The sequence below is a fragment of the Anopheles bellator genome, chromosome 1 (assembly GCF_943735745.2).
Source record: "Anopheles bellator chromosome 1, idAnoBellAS_SP24_06.2, whole genome shotgun sequence".
Taxonomy (NCBI): domain Eukaryota; kingdom Metazoa; phylum Arthropoda; class Insecta; order Diptera; family Culicidae; genus Anopheles; species Anopheles bellator.
The window spans coordinates 13,773,909-13,798,484 of NC_071285.1; the positions used below are offsets into that span (position 1 = coordinate 13,773,909).

At 51.6% G+C, this 24,576-nt stretch overlaps 1 protein-coding gene across 7 annotated transcripts in view; it reads left to right on the forward strand.

Moving 5' to 3' along the window:
* Positions 1-5,681: 5,681 nt before the first annotated feature.
* Positions 5,682-24,576, forward strand: part of LOC131206499 (ryanodine receptor) — a 28,941-nt gene continuing 10,046 nt past the window's right edge. For 2 of the 7 annotated variants that reach the window (XM_058199068.1, XM_058199071.1), the window contains exons 1-20: positions 5,682-5,735; positions 6,946-7,149; positions 10,241-10,318; positions 10,501-10,689; positions 10,765-10,964; positions 11,032-11,556; positions 11,618-13,688; positions 13,751-13,831; positions 15,029-15,128; positions 16,652-16,761; positions 16,836-16,933; positions 16,992-17,999; positions 18,062-18,793; positions 18,867-19,004; positions 19,685-19,891; positions 19,954-20,247; positions 20,319-22,902; positions 22,979-23,116; positions 23,506-23,792; positions 23,854-24,521. In XM_058199068.1, the coding sequence (XP_058055051.1) occupies positions 5,682-5,735; positions 6,946-7,149; positions 10,241-10,318; positions 10,501-10,689; positions 10,765-10,964; positions 11,032-11,556; positions 11,618-13,688; positions 13,751-13,831; positions 15,029-15,128; positions 16,652-16,761; positions 16,836-16,933; positions 16,992-17,999; positions 18,062-18,793; positions 18,867-19,004; positions 19,685-19,891; positions 19,954-20,247; positions 20,319-22,902; positions 22,979-23,116; positions 23,506-23,792; positions 23,854-24,521 (9,766 nt within the window). Of the gene's footprint in view, positions 5,736-6,945; positions 7,150-8,762; positions 8,778-10,240; positions 10,319-10,500; positions 10,690-10,764; positions 10,965-11,031; positions 11,557-11,617; positions 13,689-13,750; positions 13,832-14,113; positions 14,214-15,028; positions 15,129-16,651; positions 16,762-16,835; positions 16,934-16,991; positions 18,000-18,061; positions 18,794-18,866; positions 19,005-19,684; positions 19,892-19,953; positions 20,248-20,318; positions 22,903-22,978; positions 23,117-23,505; positions 23,793-23,853; positions 24,522-24,576 lie in introns of all 7 variants that reach the window. The other 5 variants (XM_058199072.1, XM_058199069.1, XM_058199070.1 and 2 more) reach the window with 5 other exon arrangements.

The following is a 24,576-nucleotide window of genomic DNA, read 5'->3' on the forward strand; positions in this document are numbered from 1 at the left end:
CCGCATTATCAAACTACAAAGTCCATAAAGCTAGGCTTATAAAAGCCGCGTTGCGTATAGGCTTTTATACAATCTCAATAAAAAGGACAAGCTGTTGAATGTGACACAATTAAGCATTGCTCAAGGTTGGCATTAATCACCTGTCACTAAGGCAAAAGTTAACTTGTCCCATCCGCATACTCTCTTTTCAATTACTGCTTCACAACTGCTGTGCCCCATGGTCGCAAATGTTGATCCCGTCCCCGGTCCGCTATTCTTAGCGGTGGGTTTATTTACGACAGCCAAATCATTTCTCTTGTCACCACCGTGTTCCTGTCGCTCGGGCCGCACTTGTTGGTTTTCTTTTTCGATTTCACGTTCCTCGAGGCGCAAGACGAGGCGAAAACTGTTGAATGAACTGAAAGTGACAAATTATTCCGGAAGGTTCTTGAGTTTTATTTTCTGCACAAACGTCGGATGCTGCACGGACTCGGGTAAATGTTTTGGGATGGAAAACAAAACAATATACTAAAGCATCAACATCCGATGTATCGTTCCGAAGCCATGCTTCTCACCTCATCGAAAAACTAGTGGCACCATTTTTATTTCTTTGCCAATTTGGTGCTCATTCAATGTCACAGTAAAATAACGCCTACAAATGATCGCTCATTCACAAAACGACTCATTCATTGTGTCATCATTGCTGGCAAACCTCTCTGGTTTGACCGTCCCGTAAGAATTGCGCCAATAAAACGGACCTTCATTATTTGTTTTCGGCGAAATTGTGCAACTACCTGCCTTCTGCTCATTCATACGAGAAATTATTCGCGTCCCAGACAAGCACGACCAGTCCATTTCATCACGTTGAGTTGCGATTGCGGCTCAGTTCTCATCCCGCAACCCGAATCGGGTGTATGCAACAAGCTCCGGGCCCCCAGAGCATGGGATGATGAGCTATTTTTACCGGTGAACCAGAGACACTCTCTTGAGGTTGAACCTTTTTCTTTACGATCGCCGCACAACCACGCATTGTCGGCGACTCGCCAGAAAATGTACGGTTCAGTGTACGAGCAAAAACCAGATGAAGTAATACCCGAAATGACCCTCAATCCGTCACACTTCCCGCGAACTTGGCTTTTAGTTTTTGCTCTGAGCTTCGGCTTTTATTTGCTCTCAGTAATGGAGGGCAAATGACTGGCGAGAAGTAATGAAATATTTAACACTGTCCTCTTAAAATTCTACAGCCATTATTTGATGATCAAATACAATTCAGTTATTGGATGAATCTTTTTAAATGGTAAAGTCACTGCAGTAACAGTTCGTGGAACGATGAACTAGTCTCCTCACGCCAACCGATACTGTAAGAATATTAATGCAACTGTGTAGAAAACCATAAAATGAATATTTTTGGTGGACTGTAAAGAGCAAATCGACGTTACCGACACGATAACGTCTTCCTTCGTTGATTGACCCATTTTGTTTTTCAAATCAGAGTAAAAGCAAGAGTGTTGTTTAATATGCAAAAACTACGCCTGACCTCCAACTAGTAAATAGAGCAATTCCAATACCGCCGGTCACGATATCTAGCGCCAGCGCCACAAACCACGTTTTCCTATGCCCTGCAAACTGCTCGACCGAGAACCAGCCAGCAAGGGTTCGTATTGGCAAGTCTCAAACGAGCGGGTCTACTGAAGGCCACGGCAATCTCGGCCCGGTGAAATGTTCCTACAGAAGTCAGTCCGGGTGTTGTGTTGATCGGACCCAGGACCTGCCCCGTGCTACAACGGTAAAGTAAAGTCTCAGTCCATTCCGTGTTGGAGAATAATAATTAATTGTACCGAGCCACCGAGTAAGGGATGATTGTATCTTCGGTCGGTACCGTATGTTTTCACAAGTACAATGTTTCATTTTTAGTGGCCGAGTGGGAGGTTCCCTCTGAACGGAATGAAAACAATTTTACAAATTTAAATAAACATAACGATTTGCACCCCAAGGGGCAAATTAATTAAAATGGGTATGCAGGCGCCAACGTGACTCTCGGTAATTGGTACGACGAAACATTGATTTATGGAGCGTGGAAATGCCCCAAACTTTTGTGGAATAAGTCATTGTCCTCTACACAATGCGATTCAAGCAATTGTTGAATAGTGTTCAAAACATGTTTCATTAATTTTTACAGTTTCTTTGCACAAGAATAGTCAAGTCCAGGTTCGAAAAATAAAATGTTTCTCTCGATTTATGTTCCAACCAATTATCGTATGTTACGTGACGAGGGCATAGAACGGGCAAACGAAAGGAAACGAAGCGGCTCATTGATGGTGCCGACATTGTGCCTATGTCCAACCTTTTTCAGTAATAAGCGCAGCGTAATTAATCATTTTTGACAGTTGTTTCTGAAACGTCGTTGAAGGTCGGAGTAAGTTTCTCTTGTAAGGTTTTTGGCTCATTTCAGTAAAAAGCCCTACAATAATCCTTCATCAAAGCAAATTGAACATAATTTGTAGGACCAATAACGATGCTTCTTATCGAACCATCAGACGCTTGCAAACAAAGTATTGTTCACGGCTTTTTGTGTGCTTTATTTGCCCTTAAACTCACATCAAATGGACCGCAAAAAGATGTCAATCGGAAAACCGGGTTTGGCGATGTGGCTTGGCTTCGTTTCAAGGATTTGATTTTTGGCACACCACCATAAATGCTTTTGTTGATAAGCTGGATGATAAATGAAAGGATCCGTTAAAGTACAAAAGCTACGTGTTGAAACCAATGAGGGTAGTTTTTCCTTTTCGGTTATCCCGCAAACTTTAGTAGAAAAATAAGTTCCACAGTAGCAGAGGATCTGTATCGGTTATTATGTTGCCTATCGCAAATAAAGGACAAAAATATTACCTTTTAATTTGATGTAACAACAAAACCATAAAAGCATCGTAAAAGGAATGATCTGAGTTCGACTGGCAGTTAAACGCGTAGTGTGGTGATGGTACGGGTAAATGTTCCGACGGGTTGTTTGCATCGTCCTTCGGCATCGATTTTCCGGATAATCCGATTAGGAAGCACTGAGACGAGAACCGCTGAAGGAACTTTTTGCATTATCTCTACGCTTTCCTAGCGAAACGTGCGATGCTTGCCCGAGGCTACAATCGATACGCCAGGACATTTGTCCGTTGCCGTAGTCCTGCTTACAACACAGGGAGAGGATGAGCGATTTGCACGACTTGCGAAGTAAATGAAACAAAACGAAAGTAAGTGGAACACGTCAGATTTCGGGCCAAAGCTTTATGGTATTACTCAGAGAGGGATTAGTCTGTAATATTTGCAATACTTTTTGTCATATTTTTGAATAGACCATTTAAAAGGAATAGGAATTGCATTTCAGGAATAGGGTATTCATTTAAGTTTCAGGACTATCGACCGACTTATCGGCAATCAGTTCATTTAACTGCGGACCGATGATACAGATTTTCCGCACAATTTGAAGCCGCCGAGCAGCGCAGCAAGCATATAGCATACCCTGGCTAATAGTCGTTTGGCACGGCAAGCGAAAACATAAAAGGAAACCGAAGGATACGACAAACGGATGTGGTGATGTATTAAAACACGATATCTTACATCGAAACAAGTTCAAAGCGTCCCCCATAACCTTGGCCAAGTTCTCACAAACGACCAACGGGCGTCTGAAGTGAGATTATTTCACTCGAAATGATTGTCGGAAGTCGGAAAATGTTTCCCTCTTCTCGGAAAGCCCTGAAACAGAACTCAAACCGATGTAGCTTTCGGTTGTTTCGCGGTGCCCGTAGGAAACTTCAGTCCACTCGCTCTGAGGCATGTTACGCTTCAAGCAATCGTTATAAGTTCGAAAAGCGTTCTATTGGTAATGTTCAGTACAGTACCGTTCCGACATCTTCACGTTGTTTGCGTTTAAAATCAATCGTTTTGTTTGGAAATTGTCGTACGTGACGTTCTGCAAGTTTCGTCATCGTTCTGGGCTCCTGTGCGGCTTTCAGCTGCCCCGTCTTTGACTTTCCAAACATTATGCCCGGATGCCGGTGGGCTGCCCCGAACGTGGTAATCGCATACCGAACGAAACCGATTTCGAGGAAGGCTTTCTCTTCTGAAACGATAATGGCCACGAACAGATAAAACAACTTAAAACAAAGCTCTCCGAAGCAACCCCCCGGAACTGGTTGCCCGGAAGCTAATGTAAGGAAACCTTTCGCATCGTCACTCCATCTCATAGACACCAATTTCATCGCAACGATAAAGGACTTGTCTATGGCCGACATTATAGGCCCACTGAGCACCGTGCGGTGTGTGCCGACGAACCGGCACACGAAAATGGCCCGACTTTCTGCAAAACGAAGGACGCAGTTCAACTTGCAGTCGATTCGGTCGATCTGGGACCGTATTTCTATCACCGCTTTGACCTTTCTTTGCCGGAAAGAGGCGCTTTTGCGCCCGGAAGTAGGGTGCTCAGCCACCGGATGGCCCCGAAAAAGGCCTACCGCACCACACATCCTGGATGCCGGCGGGAAAACTGTTGCTCCGACGCCGACGCTTCGCAGAAGGTGGCCTCTTCTTAATGCCGGAAAAAAGATTTCTCCGGCCCATTTCTAATGCTTCAGTCCGGAGGCCGACGCCCAATGTCGTTAGCAAGCGGTGCCAGCTGTTGCTTCGGGCTCGGCTTCGGGCTGAGGTTTTTGGGTCGAAAACCAAACCGGCGTGTGGCCAACCGGTGAGTTATGGGCAGGGAAATAAAACAAACAGACTCCTTCGACCCTAGGACGCGGTCCGAACGGGTTGGAGAATAAGTATTAATATTTTATGTTGATTATGAGCATTGCGGTATTCCATTTTGTGTTTTATTGCGAACATTAAAATGTGCAAAGGTAATAATTGAATCTCTGTTAAGGCGATAAACAGATTGTGATTGGATTTGAATATAACACCTTCAAGCAAATGGTGTTTAACGACCATTTCAAACTAGCTCATTGTTTATATTCTTTTTTAAGCATTTCGAAAGAATTTCCCACATAATATCGAGTGAAATAATGGCTTTCTTCCGTTTTTCTTCTTTCAGATCCGCGATTCGAACCACAACAGCACACCGACGGAAACTGCAAAAGAGAAACTTTTTGGCATCTTCTGCTTAACTGTTCCTTTTCGTTCCCCTCACTGCCATTCGCTTGCCAAAAAGTTATCACCCTCTTTGCATATCCTTTTCCCCGAGATTTGTTAACCTTTTTTCTTCCACTTTCGCCAGGAACATCGCAACGACGACGTGCGCGCGACGTGCCGCTACTGCTACGACCGAACCGATTCGAAACCGAAACTGACCACATTTTACGCGAACTTTTGAGTTTTGTTTGGTTTTTCTTTTCCGTTTGATTTGCGCCTCTTTTGCGAGGGGAACTTTGGCCACCGCACATCCCGGCATCCCGGCGGCGTACCGGCAAGGATAAGGATTATGGCCGTCGGTGAACGCAGCAGGGTGGCGAGCAAAGTTTAATACAAGTTTCGAAACCCCAGACGAAAGGACAACAAGTGAAGGGCAGACCGACGCGGATATCTGTGTTTGTGCGTGACTGTGTGAGTGCGCGCGTCTGCGTTAGTGTTAGTGGAGCTGCCGCCAGCTACTGGTGGCAGCCGGATTCCGGAAGGATTTCTCCCCAGCTGCCAAAATAGCACGGAAGTAGAGCGTCACCATGGCAGAAGCAGAGGGAGGATCCGAGCAGGATGATGTTTCATTCCTGCGGACGGTAAGTGTCGTGTCACGCCCATCTTGAGAACGATCGATTTTCAATTTCTAATTAGCAAAAAACGCACGCCGGAATGTTCCGTAATTAAATTAAAAAGGGGGCTCTAATGTCTTAATTTTTAATCGCGCAAATTCGCGGATATTCGCCACCCAACGGGCCCATTCTCTCGTGGTCGGAATGTTCCAATTACTTCGCTCTTGTCGCACGCCGCCCGCAATCACGCGAACCTTAAATGGATCATAAATCGGCCCGCGAAATGCCTTAAAAGTGTTTGAATGAGCGCCTGTTGCCTACCGTGCTGCCTTGATTGACGGTAAGCCGCGACTGCCGGAACCGAATGTTTAAGAATTATCCCTTCCGACGACGCATAATTACTTATTCATCGGCAGCGGAATGATGATGGAATGCCAAATGAAGCCGGCTACGGGCGGCGTACACCTGAAGCTGACGCCCGGCCGTGGTAGTAATTGCATAATTTATGAGCATAAATCATACCAACACCATTGCCGAGTTCGGGATTCCGCACTCGCCGGCCGAATTATAGTACTTTTTACCCTCTTTTTGTATTACCGTCCCTTTTCGGTACAATCACAGCGTTTGCCATTATTCATATGGTTAATTTTGAATTAACTTCACACGACTGAATGGGATTCTGCTTAAGGAATAAAGTTATTCTTCGATTTTATCAATGACCTTCGTCGAAACGTAAATTGAGTTTATTTGAATAGGTTAATTTAAATTGAAAATGTGCAACTCAAGTCCATGTCAAGAACCAATGTAAAATCCAAGCTAAAACATAAAACCTACTCAGAATCATTAATCCATTCAAATTCCAATCCATATCCCCAATAGTCTTAAAAATGATCTTTTAAAAATATTTGATAATGGCCTTTAAAAAGTACAAAAACCCTTGAACTATCGATCAAATTACAGCTCCTATGTTATGTTATAGGCCCATTTCCTTCCTGATACGGCGCATGTAATAAAAATGAAAAGGCACTTTAGAGAAAACGCTCCGCCGTAGAGTCGCTCGTTGGGGCTACGAGAGTTTGATGATGTTTATGCACATGGCCACATGGCCCACATACTGTGCCGTTATCATGCCGGAAAACCTAAGGAACTCTTCGTTGTGCCGATAAACATGTGTACAGCATCATTTCGTTTCCTTTTTACGCTGAACGCTAACATAGTTTCTTGCACCTTTCCACAGGAAGATATGGTGTGCCTGTCCTGTACGGCGACCGGGGAGCGTGTCTGCCTGGCGGCCGAAGGCTTCGGCAACCGGCACTGCTTCCTGGAGAACATCGCAGACAAGAACATCCCGCCGGACCTATCGCAGTGCGTGTTCGTGATCGAGCAGGCCCTCTCGGTGCGTGCGCTGCAGGAGTTGGTAACGGCGGCCGGCTCGGAAACGGTAAGTACCCCAAGCGCGCCTGTACACCCCCGGGGCCCCGTACGAATTCGACTGAAGTGAGGGCACGGCCCACGTGAACGTGTCCGTAAACATGGGTTGGCTTTCACCGAATGCCACCCATACACCGAGACCCGTAGTAGTTACCTGTAACGTTCTTGGAGTTTTGGTCTGTTGTTCACTTTTCACCAAACCGATTCCGCACCAAACCCTGGTTTTTTTTGTGGTCCCCACAGCCTAGACAACACCCAAAAAAAGAAGTCCTCACTGTAGAACTCCCTGGCACACAAGCACACATACACAAACGCACGCAAACATGGAAACCAGTGGAAAGTGAAACTCACAGCGCCCCGTGGTAGTCAGCGTTGTAGTTTGGCATATAAACTATCGATTAGCTTGCGCGGTTTCCGTTTTCTGCACCTGAACGGCACTTGAACGCGACACTCCGTGGGACACTTCCGATACTATTTTTTTCTGTTGCACCCCACCGCATAATAAATAAATGATGAGGTCATTATTCACACCACCTGTTCGATATTTTGGGCCACGGCAATGACCTAACGAGCCTCATATTCTCGTCGGGGAATTTCTTTTGGGGCATGGGTTTTGAAGGCCACACAAAGACTCGAAGTGAACCGCAACCGGTTCGAGGACCTACGACACACACTACACCCGACTCCCCCTAGACCCTAGACCGAGCCAGAGAACAGTGCTACCGTGGGCTCGGGTTAGTGTTCTGGTTTTTTGCTTTTTGCTCCCACTGATGTCCGCCTGTGACGGCTTCTCGGCGACTCCCAGAACAGAAGCGCAGGACCGAAGCGCGACACTGGCGACATCGTGGCTCCCAGTTACTTTTGTTACTTGTTTTCATGCTTTTCCCTCCCAAGTCTTTTCCTTTGTTAGTTTTTGTTCTCGAGTGTGCCACATTGCCTTCATTTTACGTCCCTGTTTTGAGGTCGGCAACGGATTAGCAGTGAGCTGAGCTGAGAGAAGCCGAGGAGAGTCTCATCGACGACCTCCGACAATGGCATCTCCAGAACGCAGCTATTGATCCGCGTCCGATGCTGTGTTATGGGCGCCCAGGTAGTCATAAAGCTTGCGCAATTTACATAGTCGTCATCGTCGATGCACACTCGGTGTCGGGATCCCCTTAAACTGGCAATGAGAGCTTTTCATCTCCAGCTGACGCGGATTGGGTTAGTGGGTTGGGCCTCCCTCGGGATGCCATCAATAACCACTCGCTGGATGGTGGCCATTTATGTATGTTTTTGCTTTTTTATTGCCACCATGAGATGTTGACAGGCTCAAGGGCAAGTTGGATGATTTATTGGGGCCTTCGAAAAATAGCGGCAAACGACCCAGACCTCCCAAAGATTAATGGATTGGCGAGCGGCGTCCTCCGGAACCGAAAGTACCGATTTCCCAAAAGGGCCATGACTTGATGAAATTCGCTTGCCTTGCCTTCCGGGGCATTCAGAAGCGAGTTTTTGACACAATTTTATTACAAAACCCTGCAGACGACGTTGAACGAACGACCTTTAGCAAAACAACCCCGACCGATCGCATTCGTTCTCATGCAGCAACCATTTCTTCTCTCGGCTTGATTCTACTTTCAGGGAAACGATTCGGTTGTAAGTGCGGCCGCGAATGCTCTAGAGCAGTGAAGATTACATCCTGCGCTCCAATTTCGATTTCGTATCTGAACCAAAACAACCGTGCCCTTTGCTGAGTGTGACGTGTTTCTTTCTATTGCGTCTACTTGTTGTCTTGCCTGTTACTGTTGTCCCATATTGGTTGCCTCATGTTCCATGCTCCCTTTCATGTCGCTCCTCTCTCTCTCTCTATTACTTAATTCTGCAACCTATCTCTATCTGCTTCCCTTTACTGTTCTCTGTCCTCGTACTTCCTTATCTCTGTCTCTCATTCTCTCTCACTCGTACTCTGTTACTTTTCTTCTAGCCCATCATAATTCATCTGTAATTGGCTTTATGTTTTCTTTTCTTAGTTTCTAAATTACTTTCTTCTAATTCAATGATTTCGTGCATGCTTGTACGTTTTGATTTGAAACACAACCATGTCTTTCTGGAAAACCTCCTTCACATTCTGGCCCATCCTCCATCCTTTTCATCTTTCCATTTCGTGCCTCAACCAACCGAATGAGAACGAATGAAAACCGGAGTCCGGAGCTTATCGATAAAATGTAACAACCCCCAAAAACGTAATATGATTTTAAATCCTCACACTCATACGCAACAGAATGTACAGAATGTACGATAAGGAATCTGGCGGTCTCGGTTGGAAGCGCTTCAACCGAAAGCCACAACAGATTCCGTTCGCATTGCCTTGAGAATGGTTTGTCCCCGAGAATGAAATTTTATTGCATTTGGCTGACTTTCCACTGTCAAGCCCGCTGTTGCGCTGGCATCGATAAGGTTCCCTCATGCTTAATCTGCGATCAACTCTGAGCTGTTTGTGATGTCTCCTGTGAGGAAAAAGCACGTCTCCTGTGACTCTTGAAGCTATAAATATTCATCAAGCCGTAAATCGGGTACCACCGCAAGACACTGTGAGATGGGCGGAGAAAATCGATTAAACCTCTTCAACCGTAACGTAGAACTATAGGCCAGATTCCGAAACATGCATGAGACTACGTGGGGCTGAACTGAATGCATGAAGCTGACCAAACCAAACCAACCGTTGTATATATTCACCTCCAACATGTCCTCTCGCTCGTTCGAATGACTATTAACACCTACTCAGCGTGTCCAGTTGCCGTGGTGTGCCTGTGGAATGCCTAGAATAGAAGAGTGGAATGACGCGTGCCGCCAGTCCGTTGAGATTGTTTTCCAAACAACTAACCAACAACGCGCGAATGGGCGAAAATGCCACAAAAAAACTTCTCCTACAACCGAAACCTTTTAATCACTTCAACAACCTGGCGCGCAGTGTCGTCACTGTGTGCTGTGCTTCCAATGCTCACTGTGATTGCCGTCTGGCGAACCGGCTACTTTTGGAAAGCCTTTTCTAATCATCTGTTTTCTATCTGTCTCTTGTTTAACCGAACCCACGGAAAACCCCTGACACTGTACACTAGGGCAAAGGTACCGGTTCCGGACATCGGACGTTGCTGTACGGCAATGCGATCCTGCTGCGTCACAACAACAGCGACATGGTGAGTAGAGTCCGGCATCCGGCCCTATCGAAGTTGGCACGTGAAAGAGCAAGTCCCAGTAGGCTATGGGAAGGCTAGCGTCATTTGCAAAACTGTTGCCAGTCTCAATTACGCCACCGGGCTAATTATAGTCCCCAAGCACTCTCTCACGACCGCACGGTTATTAATCACTTCTCGTGCAGTACCTTGCCTGCCTGTCGACGTCGTCCTCCAACGACAAGCTGTCCTTCGACGTGGGTCTGCAGGAGCACAGCCAGGGCGAGGCGTGCTGGTGGACGGTCCATCCGGCCAGTAAGCAGCGTTCGGAGGGTGAGAAGGTTCGCGTCGGTGACGATCTCATCCTGGTGTCTGTCGCTACCGAGCGATATCTGGTAAGGGGTCCCACATCCGGGCAGCGTCTTCGAGTCGAGGCCACTAACACTCCTCCAATTACTGCCCCTTTGCAGCACACGACGAAGGAGAACGATCTGTCGGTCGTCAATGCGAGCTTCCACGTGACGCACTGGAGCGTGCAGCCGTACGGGACGGGTATTTCGCGCATGAAGTACGTCGGTTACGTGTTCGGTGGTGACGTGCTGCGGTTCTTTCACGGTGGCGACGAGTGTCTCACGATCCCCAGCACCTGGAGCGAAGATCTCGGTCAAAAGTAAGTCCGCTACCAGTCCATTAAATGGACCTATTTCAAACGATCCTCCGTTTTCGGTGTTCCCTAGCATCGTGGTGTACGAAGGTGGCTCGGTGATGTCGCAGGCGCGATCGCTCTGGCGCCTCGAGCTGGCCCGCACCAAGTGGGCCGGTGGGTTCATCAACTGGTCACACCCGATGCGCATCCGCCACCTGACGACCGGCCGGTACCTGGGCGTGAACGATAACAACGAGCTGATCCTGATGACGCGCGATCAGGCGACCACCTCGCAGACGGCGTTCGTACTGCGTCTCGAGAAGGACGACCAGAAGGTGGTGCTGGAGGATAAGGACCTGGAGATTATCGGTGCACCGATCATCAAGTACGGTGACTCGACCGTCATCATGCAGCACTACGAGTCGAGCCTGTGGGTCAGCTACAAGAGCTACGAAACGAAAAAGAAGGGCGTCGGCAAGGTCGAGGAGAAGCAAGCGATCCTGCACGAGGAGGGCAAGATGGACGATGGGCTGGACTTTTCGCGCTCGCAGGAGGAAGAGTCGCGTACGGCCCGTGTCATCCGCAAGTGCAGCAGTCTGTTCACCAAGTTCATCAGGTAGGTCAAGTCCAGACTAACAGGACCACAGGAGATCTGACATCTTCGCCCCTTCTTGCAGTGGCCTTGAAACGCTCCAGGAGAATCGGCGCCATTCGATCTTCCTGCAGACGGTCAACCTGGGCGAGATGGTGATGTGCCTGGAGGATCTGATCAACTACTTCGCCCAGCCGGAGGATGACATGGAGCACGAGGAGAAGCAGAACCGACTGCGGGCACTCCGCAACCGGCAGGACCTGTTCCAGGAGGAGGGCGTCCTGAATCTGATCCTCGAGGCGATCGACAAGATCAACGTCATCTCGTCGCAGGGCTTCCTGGCATCGTTCCTGGCGAGTGACGAGAGTGGCCAGAGCTGGGATATGATCTCCGGTTACCTCTACCAGCTGCTGGCGGCCATCATCAAGGGCAACCACACGAACTGTGCCCAGTTTGCCAACTCGAACCGCCTGAACTGGCTCTTCTCACGTCTCGGCTCCCAGGCGTCGAGCGAAGGTTCCGGAATGCTGGATGTGTTGCACTGCGTCCTGATTGACTCACCGGAAGCGCTGAACATGATGCGGGACGAACACATCAAGGTGATCATCTCGCTGCTGGAGAAACACGGCCGCGATCCGAAAGTCCTGGACGTGCTCTGTTCGCTGTGCGTCGGTAACGGGGTGGCGGTCCGCTCGTCCCAGAACAACATCTGTGACTTTCTGCTGCCGGGCAAGAACTTGCTCCTGCAGACGAGCCTCGTTGACCACGTGGCCAGCATTCGGCCGAATATCTTCGTGGGCCGCGTCAGTGGGTCCGCCATCTACCAGAAGTGGTACTTCGAGGTGACGATGGACCACATCGAGCAGATGACGCACATGACGCCGCACCTGCGCATCGGTTGGGCCAACACGGCCGGCTACGTGCCGTACCCGGGCGGGGGCGAGAAGTGGGGCGGCAACGGTGTCGGGGACGATCTGTTCTCGTACGGGTTCGACGGGATGCATTTCTGGTCGGCCGGCCGCCGGACGCGGGTCGTGCCGGCCGACGTGACGGAACCGTTCATCCGGAAGGGTGACGTCATCGGGTGTACGCTCGATCTGAGCGTCCCGGTGATCCGCTTCACCTTCAACGGGGAGCCGGTGCAGGGTTGCTTCACCGACTTCAATCTGGACGGGATGTTCTTCCCGGTGATGAGCTGCTCGTCGAAGCTCAGCTGTCGCTTCCTGTTCGGCGGGGATAACGGGCGCATGAAGTTTAGCCCACCGCCCGGCTTCTCGCCGCTCGTACAGTGCCTTATGCCCCACCAGAACCTCAGTCTCGATCCGTGCTTCTACTTCGGGAACCTGCACAAGAACGTGCTGGCCGGGCCGTGGTTGGTCGAGGACGATTCGGCGTTCGTACCGATGCCGGTCGATACGTCGACCGTGACGCTCCCGTCCTCGGTCGAGACGATCCGGGACAAGCTGGCGGAGAACATCCACGAGATGTGGGCGCTCAACAAGATCGAGGCCGGCTGGACGTGGGGTGAGCGGCGTGACGATGTGTACCGCATCCACCCGTGTCTGACCTCGTTCGAGAAGTTGCCGGCGGCTGAGAAGCGCTACGATAGCCAGTTGGCCGTGCAGACTCTCAAGACGATCCTGTCGCTTGGTTACTACATCTCGGTCGACAAGCCACCGGCTCGCATTCGACCGATCCGCCTACCGAATGATCCGTACATGCAGGGCAATGGCTACAAGCCGGGTCCGCTGGACCTGAGCGCGGCCGTCCTGACTCCCAAGATGGAGGAACTCGTCGATCAGCTGGCGGAGAACACGCATAACCTGTGGGCGAAGGAGCGCATCCAGCAAGGCTGGACGTACGGGTTGAACGAGGACGCCGACAATCTGCGCAGCCCACATCTGGTGCCGTACGCGAAGGTGGATGAAGCGATCAAGAAGGCGAACCGGGACACGGCTTCGGAAACCGTCCGGACGCTGCTCATCTACGGCTACAATCTGGACCCACCGACCGGCGAAGCGAACGAGGCGCTGGCTGCGGAAGCTCTGCGCCAGAAGTTTGCCGCCTTCCGGACGTACCGCGTCGAGCGGACGTACGCCGTCAGCTCGGGCAAGTGGTACTTCGAGTTCGAGGTGCTCGCCGCCGGTCCGATGAGGGTAAGCTGAGTCGAATGCTCGGTTCGTTCCGGAACTAACGTCTCTTCCAATGTCTTCCACAGGTCGGTTGGGCTCGAGCCGACTGCAATCCCGGGACGATGCTCGGTAGCGACGATGCGTCCTGGGCCTTCGATGGTTACAACGTAAGTAGTCCGTTACGACAAGTCCGCGCTCGATGGCAGAAAATGGCGGTCAGACTCGCCGGAGGTCCTGAGGTTCCAAACTAGTTACCCCCCCCCCGAGAGTGACGGAGTTCTTGGGCTAAGAGTCCCGCTCCGTCTTTAATGTATCGACCTCACCTCTGTTTCTTTCTCACTCTCCCTCGCTCGTACCCACCCCCCCGGTTCGTTGGGCCTTGTCACCATCTCCTTCCCCTGGTGCCGGTTCCGACCTCGTTCTTGTCCCGCGCACGCACGCACGCTCAGGCACGCAAGATGCATCTGCACACGGTCGAAGACTTTGGCAGGCGCTATAAGATCGGTGACATCATCGGGTGCTTCATAAACGTCGGCGAGAAGAGCATGAGTAAGCCGCCCGGTCGGTCGGACATTGTGTGCGCCGGTTTTTGTTACGTTGTTTTTCCGTTTTTTTTTTGTTTTTTGCTGTTCCTTGTTACTCCTTGACCCTGACCGTTTACTGGTTGCGAAGCTACTCTACTCCGGTTTCCCGGCCCAGAAGGGCAGGGTTGTGTTCCTGTATCCTGTGTCTTCTTGGCCGATGCGTCCTCTCATCCTGTCGTAAATGTTACATGTCGGTTGACCCCCCCTTTTCGTTGTGACTATTTCTCTGTCTCTCTCTCTCTCTCTCTGTGTTTCTTTGATGGAGCTAGTTGCTTGCGTGTGCTATACAAGTGTTAAGACCTGTCACTCATTGTTCAGTCCGCAAGGATAAAGTTACCATTAAATTGCGAATCTCCAAATCTGTATTCCACTCGCGTCTGATTGAGTAAAAACGAGCACCGCACAGCTTGTACCGTTCATTTACGCAATCCGTCATCCCGTATTTGGAAATGCTAAATCGTTCTCAGCAGCAATATTTTCGGATGTTACAAATTCTTCTTCTTTCTCTCTCTCTCTCTCTCTCTTTCTTTCTTTCTCTTTCTTTCTTTCTGTCTCTTCTCTCGATCTGCTTCCGTCTGTCACATTCCGACACTCTGTGCTCATCCCGTAACTGACTGTGTTTACTCCCAAACCACAACAACACCACCGTATCTTCGATCCACATCCTGCGTTTCACATCCTTCGTCACTCGCCGGCCAACGAATGGCCACACAAAATCGAACTGTCACTAATCGATCGACACCGTGACCGTGCTCGTTCCTTTCGGGGTTCGTGGTTCAGGAAGAGAAAGTGTCCGGCGGTGCTACGGAGTCGTTCGGCAAACAGTGGATGCCGGGCGATATCGTCGGTGTATTTCTTGACTTGGTGGATCATACGATCAGTAAGGAACCCGTTGTTGTTACATGCTATAGATCGACTTCCGCTTCCAGCGTTTCCCCCGCATTTGCGGTCAACGCGTTGTTTGCCATACGTTACTACTAACCTTACTACCTACCAGTTTGGCTTGTTCGTTTTACTATTTCTGCATTTCTGCATTCGGCCGTACCCGCCATAATACGCAACCATCAAACAGTGCCTCTCTCTCTCTAGTGCCTTTGCTGTCTTTCTGTTGTTTTACTAACCAACCGCGCCAACGCCCGCCCATAGAGTACATACTGGGTTGTTCAATAAGTTTTGAGTTTTGAGTACTGAATCTGGAAGGGCTGACTGTCCTTTCCAGATCCCTCAGTCCCAAAAAACGGATGCTTACACCTTCTTGGTCAATTTTTGGACCCGAACTCTTATCAAAGCCGAAAAACCAAGTTCACACCACTCTTTAGCCTTTTGTTTTGACTCAGGATCTTGGTTACGAACCATCAAGTCTCATCCATCACTCTGATGAGCCGACGTCCAACGAGATGCATAGTGCTTCTAGTAAATTTCTAGCAGTCACTCTACGACTTTTCTATACGATATTCTGTATTTTTCCTGCGATGCCAGGTGTTTTGTCTGTTTTTGTACATCTTTGACGTGAATCGTTTTCAAGCATCTTTTTATCTTTTTAATTGGCTTTCGGCATCTGTTTACTGTAAGAATTTAAGACGTCCCTAATTGATTAATTAATTCCTTTGTTAATCTTGTTTCTTATAATTGCTTCAATTACTACCTATATATTTATAACTTTCTTATAAATTATTAAATTCTTATAAACTTTCAACATTCGCTCATAAGTTTAATTTATTTTTCAACCTTATGAAAAAAAATCAATCACTGCATGATACTTGATGTTTTGCATTGTAAAAAATACTTTAACACGTCGATACTAAATGGCTTGTAAACAATTAATGAAGTGACAGATTTAAATGAACTTCACATACTTATGAAGAGTGTTTGTTATTGAAGCTCCAAACTTATTGAACAGCCTGGTAGTGTTAACCTATCATCGTGGACGTTCGAACGCCATCACCGAAAAAAAGGACCGATTCCAGACACCCGAAACAGAGCCAAAGAGTCTGCGGTGCTTCGCATCTTCGCACCATTATCTCAAGGGAACGCACAGCACCTTCAAGTTCCCGTGTTCAAACCGCATGCCACTAGCAGTTCACTAGCAATTCGTTATTTAGCCACTCTCCGCCACTTTCGCCTGCACTTTGCGTTCCGATAGTTGGCTCACCGACACTGACACGCTGATTTTACACATCAACATTGGATTCGCTTTGCTTCACATCACTCTGTAGTGCGTAGACCACTGGCAAATCCTTGCAAGCAGGTGCATCGTGTCTAACCCCTAAGCACGTCCCTGGAGTCCTCGCCTAGCCTAGCTTCAGTATACTAATCTTACTAGTAAATAGTACGTCTTAGCTTAAGCGTCCCCCCCTCCGTAAGTTGGTACCGAGTTCTGTAACACGTTGGACCTTCGCTTAGGTTTCTCGCTGAACGGGGAGCTTCTGATGGACGCGCTGGGCGGCGAAACGACGTTTGCGGACGTTAACGCACCGGAAGGTGTCGGATTCGTGCCAGCCTGTACGATCGGAGTAAGTGGACTTAGAACTCTTGGAGCCGGTCCTGGTCTCGCTCATTAATGCTCGCCTTCCTGCCCCACGCACAGATTGGCCAAAAGGCTCGCGTCGTGTACGGACAGGATGTGGACTCGCTCAAGTGGTTCACCACCTGCGGTCTACAGGAAGGCTACGAACCGTTCTGCGTGTAAGTATCCTCCACGAGCTTCTAATCTCCTTCGACTAACGGCTTTCCTTTTCGACAGAAACATGAAACGCCCGGTCACGCACTGGTACACGAAGGATCAGCCAATCTTTGAGAACACGGACGAGGTCCCGGACGGTCGGATCGACGTGACTCGCATCCCGGGCGGTGCCGATACACCGCCGTGCATGAAGATCTCGCACAACACGTTCGAGACGATGGAGAAAGCGAACTGGGAGTTTCTGCGGCTCTCGCTCCCGGTCACGTGTGCCGGTTCGTTCATCACGGAAACGGAGAAGATGCACCGCTGGGAGGAGATCCGCATCCGGCAGCACCGGCTAATGACGGAAGTGGAGCACGCGGCGCCGGCCCATTTCGATCACATCATGCGCAGCGGATTCACGATGAGTGACATCAAGGGACTGCACCGGAACTACTCGGAGGATGCGGCCGAGCAGGACGAGATGATGCGCCCGACGAATGGCCCACAGCGTCCTTCGCGCCATCCAGGCCGCACGGGAGGGCTTAGTCCACCCGGTATCGAGATCAACGGGGAGGCGACGAGTGACGGAGAGCTGAATGCGTACTCCGACAACGAGCTGGACGGGGCCGAGGGTACCGATGGGCGTAAGAAGCGAGGTCGCAGCCCGTTCCGGTTGTTCGGTAAGAAGCGTGACCAGAGCAAGGACAAGCTGAAGGCGGATCGCCGGACGCCGGAGCCGGAGCCCCGCAAAAGCAACCTGAAGGTGCGCGGTGGTCAAGCGGGTGCGCGTCTTTCGAACAGTGACCTTCGCCAGCAGGCTCCGATGGTTCCGGACCGGAAGGCCGGTATGGCCGGTGGTAACGCCCAGGTGGAGTCCTTCGGAAACGAGGTGTACGATGCCGACTGTCTGCGGCTCATCAACGAGTACTTCTACGGTGTACGGATCTTCCCGGGACAGGACCCGACGCACGTGTACGTCGGCTGGGTCACCACCCAGTACCACGTGCACAGCAAGGAGTTCAACCAGGGCAAGGTGCGCCACGCCGCGATCTACGTGGAGGATGAGGTCGGCAAAACGATCGAAATGTAAGTATGACCCCAACAGGGTGTGACGGGATTCGTGTGTGACCTCTGTTCGTCCTTCGCAGCGTAAACCGCCAATCCTGCTACATGGTCCGGGCGGACGAGCTGTTCAACGAGGTCACACAGGACGCGTCCGGAAAGGGGGCATCGCAGGGTATGTTCGTCGGGTGCTTCGTGGACACGGCCACCGGCACGATCCGGTTCACGTGCGAGGGCAAGGAAACGTCGCACGTGTTCCTGATGGAACCGGACACCAAGCTGTTCCCGGCCATCTTCGTCGAGGCGACGAGCAAGGAGATCCTGCAGATCGAGCTGGGCCGCACGCCCACCACGTTGCCCCTGTCGGCGGCCGTCCTGCCAACGAGCGATAAGCACATCAACCCGCAGTTCCCACCTCGGCTGAAGGTCCAGTGTCTGAAGCCGCATCAGTGGGCCCGAGTGCCTAACACGGCGCTCCAGGTCCACGCGCTGAAGCTGTCCGATATCCGCGGTTGGTCGATGCTGTGCGAGGATCCGGTGTCGATGCTTGCGCTCCACATCCCCGAGGAGGATCGCTGTATGGACATTCTGGAGCTGATCGAAATCGATCGACTCCTGCAGTTCCACGCGCACACGCTGACCCTCTACTCGGCCCTCTGCTACCAGTCCAACTACCGGGCGGCCCATGCGCTCTGCTCGCACGTCGACCAGAAGCAGCTCCTGTACGCGATCCAGTCCGAGTACATGAGCGGTCCGCTGAGGCTCGGGTTCTACGACCTGCTGATCTCGCTGCACCTCGAGTCACACGCCACTACAATGTGAGTAGCCATCGGATGGGGTTTCATTGCCTTCCCTTCGCTCACCTATTCGCTCACTTTCGGGGCTCTGTAGGGAGGTCTGTAAGAATGAGTACATCATTCCGCTCGGGACCGACCTGAAGGATCTGTACGCGGACTCGGAAATGTGTCACTCGCTGCGCTCGCTCCAAACGCTGTCGGTGCAGCCGGAAATGAATATGACCGAGATTGCGTAAGTAACTGGCCTACCCCCTGGTGTGTTCCGTACACTAACCCACTGGGGTTGTGGTTGTGACTAACCCCACAAAAACCCACCACCACCAACAACCGGCCCGATGTGGCGTGGCCGTTCGACGGGAAAGAACTTCCCGTGAATAGAAGGCACGCTTCTTGCACCGCTATTCATGGTCTGTCTCTCTCCCGCACTCTCTCTCTCTCTCTCTCTCTCTGTCGCACATTATTGATCTACATCTAACCCCCGCTAACAGCTCGCGCAGAGGAGCAGTGGTACTACCTACGCGATCAAGGGTGGTCCATCCAGGGTTAGTGGATTTTGCTATCTATCGATACCGATTGACATTTTTAAACGTCAAACTTCATTCACGAAATTGGAAACATTTAGCCAAATTTTGACAGAATGCAGAATGTCGTGCAAGAGAAGCCAATACATCAAGTGACGGTTTGGTGGGGATTTTGGCTGATTGGTTCTTTGGCAAAATTGAGCCGGTCGGTATTCAAAATCCAAACACTAGATGGACCACCCTCAACTTGTTACCGAAATGTCTTTAAAAGGTTTACGAAGTTGACGAAGCAGTCAACTGTCGGTGGATCAGCCGGGAGTGCCTGTTCATCCTACCTTTCCGGTTCCGCCCGTTCCTGAACATCTGCATGCCATTATTCTTCCGTCCCCAGACCCACACCCTCACAATCGAATATGCCGACAATAGTAGCACCAGATTCTTCCAGTGAACCCATACCGGCAATTGACTCGTTATATTCGCCAAGATTCCCACTCGAGGTGGTGAGAGAGTTCGTGATGAGTGCACTGCAGGAGGCAGTCCTGATCAATCAGGTGCACAATCGCGACCCGATCGGTGGATCGAACGAAAACCTGTTCCTGTAAGTATCGGCCAGCCAGTAGGGGGAGCTATCGCATTCAATGACCTACTTCTACGGTATAGACCCTTGATCAAGTTGATCGACCGGCTGCTGCTGGTGGGTGTCATCACGAACGAGGACGTCGAGAAGCTGCTGATCATGATCGACCCGGAGACGTGGGATCCGTTGTTCGAGAAGGAAGGTAAGGATGAGCACCGGAAGGGCTTGCTGCGGATGAAGATGGCCGAGGGAGCCAAGCTGCAGATGTGCTACCTGCTGCACCATCTATACGATGTGCAGCTAAGGCACCGCGTCGAGAGTATCATCGCGTTCGCCTTCAACTACGTCGGTGATCTGCAGCAAGATCAGTTACGCCGGTAAGATCCTGGTTGCGTGTGATTCTATGTTCCATCGATGATCCATCGATCGATCGATCTCCATCTTGCAGGTACATCGAGATCAAGCAATCGGATCTACCCAGTGCCGTGGCGGCGAAGAAGACACGCGAGTTCCGCTGTCCACCGCGCGAACAAATGAACGCCATCCTCGGGTTCAAGAACCTGGAGGAGGACGATCTCGAGAATGCGTCCTGTGGTCCGGATCTTCGGAACCGGCTGGTAGAGTTCCACGATGGGCTGATGGGGAAGGTTTCACTAAACGCGCTCCAGGAACCGGAGGAACCTGAGGCGGACAAGCTGAACGAAACGCGCCCGGGAGCGATCAAGAAGCTGTACAACTTCATCAACGCCGTCAAGGAGCTGGAAGAGGACCCGAAGGAACCGGTCGAGGAGGAGAAGAAAACGCCCGAGGAGGTGTTCCGCAAGGTGCTGATCAAGCAGCTCGTCTCGTGGGCGGAAGAGTCGCAGATCGAGAACCCGAAGCTGGTGCGCGAAATGTTCGGGCTCCTCGTCCGTCAGTACGACACGATCGGTGAGCTGATCAAGGCGCTCAACAAAACGTACGTGATCAACTCGAAAACGAAGGCCGACGTCGCGAACATGTGGATCGGACTGAGCCAGATCCGAGCGCTGCTCCCGGTCCAGATGAGCCAGGAGGAAGAGGAGTTGATGCGCAAGCGACTCTGGAAGCTGGTCAACAACCACACGTTCTTCCAGCACCCGGATCTGATCCGTATCCTGCGTGTGCACGAGAACGTGATGGCGGTGATGATGAATACACTCGGGCGGCGGGCCCAAGCCCAGAGCGATGCCCCAGTGCAGACGGCCGACGGTGAGGAATCGGCCCCGAAGGAGAAGGACACCTCGCACCAGATGGTGGTCGCGTGCTGTCGCTTCCTGTGCTACTTCTGCCGAACCGGACGCCAGAACCAGAAGGCCATGTTTGACCACTTCGACTTTCTGCTCGAGAACTCCAACATCCTGCTGTCGCGTCCGAGTCTCCGCGGGTCCACACCACTCGATGTGGCCTACTCCAGTCTGATGGAAAACACGGAGCTGGCGTTGGCACTCCGGGAGCACTATCTGGAGAAGATCGCGATCTACTTGTCCCGGTGCGGACTGCAGAGCAACTCGGAACTGATCGAGCGCGGTTATCCGGATCTCGGTTGGGATCCGGTTGAAGGTGAACGGTATCTCGATTTCCTACGTTTCTGCGTGTGGGTTAACGGGGAGAGCGTCGAGGAGAACGCTAATCTCGTGATCCGACTGCTGATCCGACGCCCCGAGTGTCTCGGGCCGGCTCTGCGTGGTGAGGGCGAAGGTCTGCTGAAGGCCATCATCGAAGCGAACAAGATGTCGGAACGGATCTCCGAGCGGCGAAAGCTGCAGGAGGAGACCGACGGGACGATCGTGGGGCTGAACTTTACGCACCCGCTGCCGGAAGGGGACGACGATGAGGATTACATCGATACCGGGGCGGCCATTCTGTGCTTCTACTGTACGCTGGTGGATCTGCTGGGACGCTGCGCTCCGGATGCGGCTGTGATCGAACAGGGAAAGAACGAGTCGCTTAGGGCACGGGCTATCCTGCGTTCGCTCGTCCCACTAGAGGACCTGCAGGGAGTGTTGAGTCTCAAGTTCACGCTCACCAATCCGGCGGTTGGGGAGGATAGGCCCAAGTCTGACATCCCGTCTGGACTGGTGCCCGGTCACAAGCAGAGCGTCGTGCTGTTCCTCGAGCGAGTCTACGGGATTGAAACGCAGGAGCTGTTCTATCGGCTGCTGGAGGATGCGTTCCTGCCTGATCTGCGCGCAGCAACCATGCTCGATCGGAGCGATGGCTCCGAGAGCGATATGGCGCTCTCGATGAACCGCTACATCGGCAACTCCATCCTGCCGCTGCTGATCAAGCACTCGAAGTTCTACAACGAGGCCGAAAACTACGCCAGCCTGCTGGACGCCACGCTCCACACCGTGTACCGGATGTCGAAGAACCGGATGCTGACCAAGGGTCAGCGTGAGGCGGTGTCGGACTTCCTGGTTGCCCTCACGTCGGCCATGCACCCGGCGATGCTACTGAAGCTGCTCCGCAAGCTGACCGTCGATGTGTCGAAGCTATCGGAATACACGACGGTAGCGCTGCGGCTGCTGACGTTGCACTACGAGCGGTGCGCTAAGTACTACGGTACGACCGGTGGTGGCCAAGCGTCCCAGTTCGGGGCATCGTCCGACGAGGAGAAGCGCCTCACGATGCTACTGTTCTCGAACATCTTCGATTCGCTCAGCAACATGGACTACGATCCGGAGCTGTTCGGTAAGGCGCTTCCGTGTCTGATCGCGATCGGGTGTGCCCTGCCACCGGACTACAGTTTGTCGAAGAACTCGGACGATGATCTGTACGGTAAACCGACCGGCGGCGGGCCCGATCAACCTCACTACAATCCACAGCCCATCGACACGAGCATGGTCCAGCTGACGAACGATCTTAATCAGATCGTACAGAAGTTCAGCGAACATTACCACGACGCCTGGGCGAGCCGCAAACTGGAGAACGGTTGGACCTACGGTGATCAGTGGTCCGATGCGAACAAGACCCACCCACGGCTGAAGCCGTACAACACTCTGAGCGAATACGTAAGACAAGGGTGACCTAGGGGACCTATGTAGAGCTACTTATCGATCGCCGTATTCTTGATTGGAAATTTTCCAGGAACGTGAACGTTACCGAGAACCAGTTCGCGAAAGCTTGAAGGGACTGCTGGCGTTGAACTGGAGAATCGAGCACTCGGAGGGTGATGTCCCGCTATCCAACCGCGGCTCCATGCGTCGCCAATCGAAGCCCAATCTTGTAAGTTGGTCCCGTCCTTGTGGTTCCGTTTCAGATCACTCTGTGTGTTATCCCAACACCCCATAAAATGGCTTCGGATTTGACCGACCTGATACACTCATCCATTGTTTTCCCCCCGTTTCTTCTTCCCATACCGAACCGAAAACCAAAATTTTCACGATCGAAATGGCTCACGTGTGTCATCCATCCCGAACACTGCACCACATACCATCATCCGATTCTGTGGACCCCAACGAAATTGGCACCCGATCACCTGAATCACCGTCCCCGGCCTTGCTGTGTTTGTGGTTTTCCACCGTTTGTTTGTGACACGCGTCTGCTTCCGCTTCCCCGTGTGCTCGCTTACCCGCTCGCTTCCCCCCCTGCGAATGGACCTTTAACACGGCCAGGAATTGCAGGGCGATACGGGATCACCGTTCAACTACAATCCGCACCCGGTCGACATGACCAACCTGACGCTGAGCAGGGAGATGCAGAACATGGCCGAACGGTTGGCCGAAAACTCGCACGACATTTGGGCGAAGAAGAAGAACGAAGAGCTGAACCAGTGCGGCGGAGCCATCCACGCCCAGCTCGTCCCGTACGATCTGCTGACGGACAAGGAGAAGCGCAAGGACCGGGAACGTTCGCAGGAGTTCCTGAAGTACCTCCAGTACCAGGGGCTTAAGCTGCACAAGTAAGGCCACCACATGGCGACCGTGAACAGGTTGGTCTCTAACAGGCTTTTCCCTTCCCAGACCATCTCGGGGTCAAACGGAGGAACCGGGCATGACTACGGCTGCCATCGAGCTGCGCTTCGCTTACTCGCTGCTCGAGAAGCTGATCTCGTACAGTGATCGGGCCACGATCAACATGAAGCTGCTCAAACCATCGACCACCTTCAGCCGCCGGTCGTCGTTTAAGACTTGCTCGCGGGACATTAAGTTCTTCTCGAAGGTTGTCCTGCCGCTGATGGAGAAGTACTTCTCGACGAACCGCAACTACTTCATCGCGATCGCGACGGCCACCAACAATGTCGGGGCCGCATCGCTGAAGGAGAAGGAGATGGTGGCGGCCCTGTTCTGTAAGCTGGCCAGTTTGCTGCGCTACCGTCTGGCAGCGTTCGGTGCGGACGTCCGCATCACCGTGCGCTGTCTGCAGGTGCTGGTGAAGAGTATCGACGCCAAGTCGCTCGTCAAGAACTGTCCCGAGTTTATTCGTACCTCGATGCTGACGTTCTTCAACAACACCGCCGACGATCTGGGGCAAACGATCGTTAATCTGACGGAGGGCAAGTACGATCGGCTTCGCGGGACGCACCTGAAGACGTCCACCTCGCTGGCGTACGTCAACCAGGTGATCTTACCGATACTGACGTCACTGTTCGATCATCTGGCTGCCTGCGATTATGGCAGTGATCTGTTGCGTAAGTCGTGGGATGATCAAGGGACCTTCGAACTTGAATACAATTTTTTTGCTTT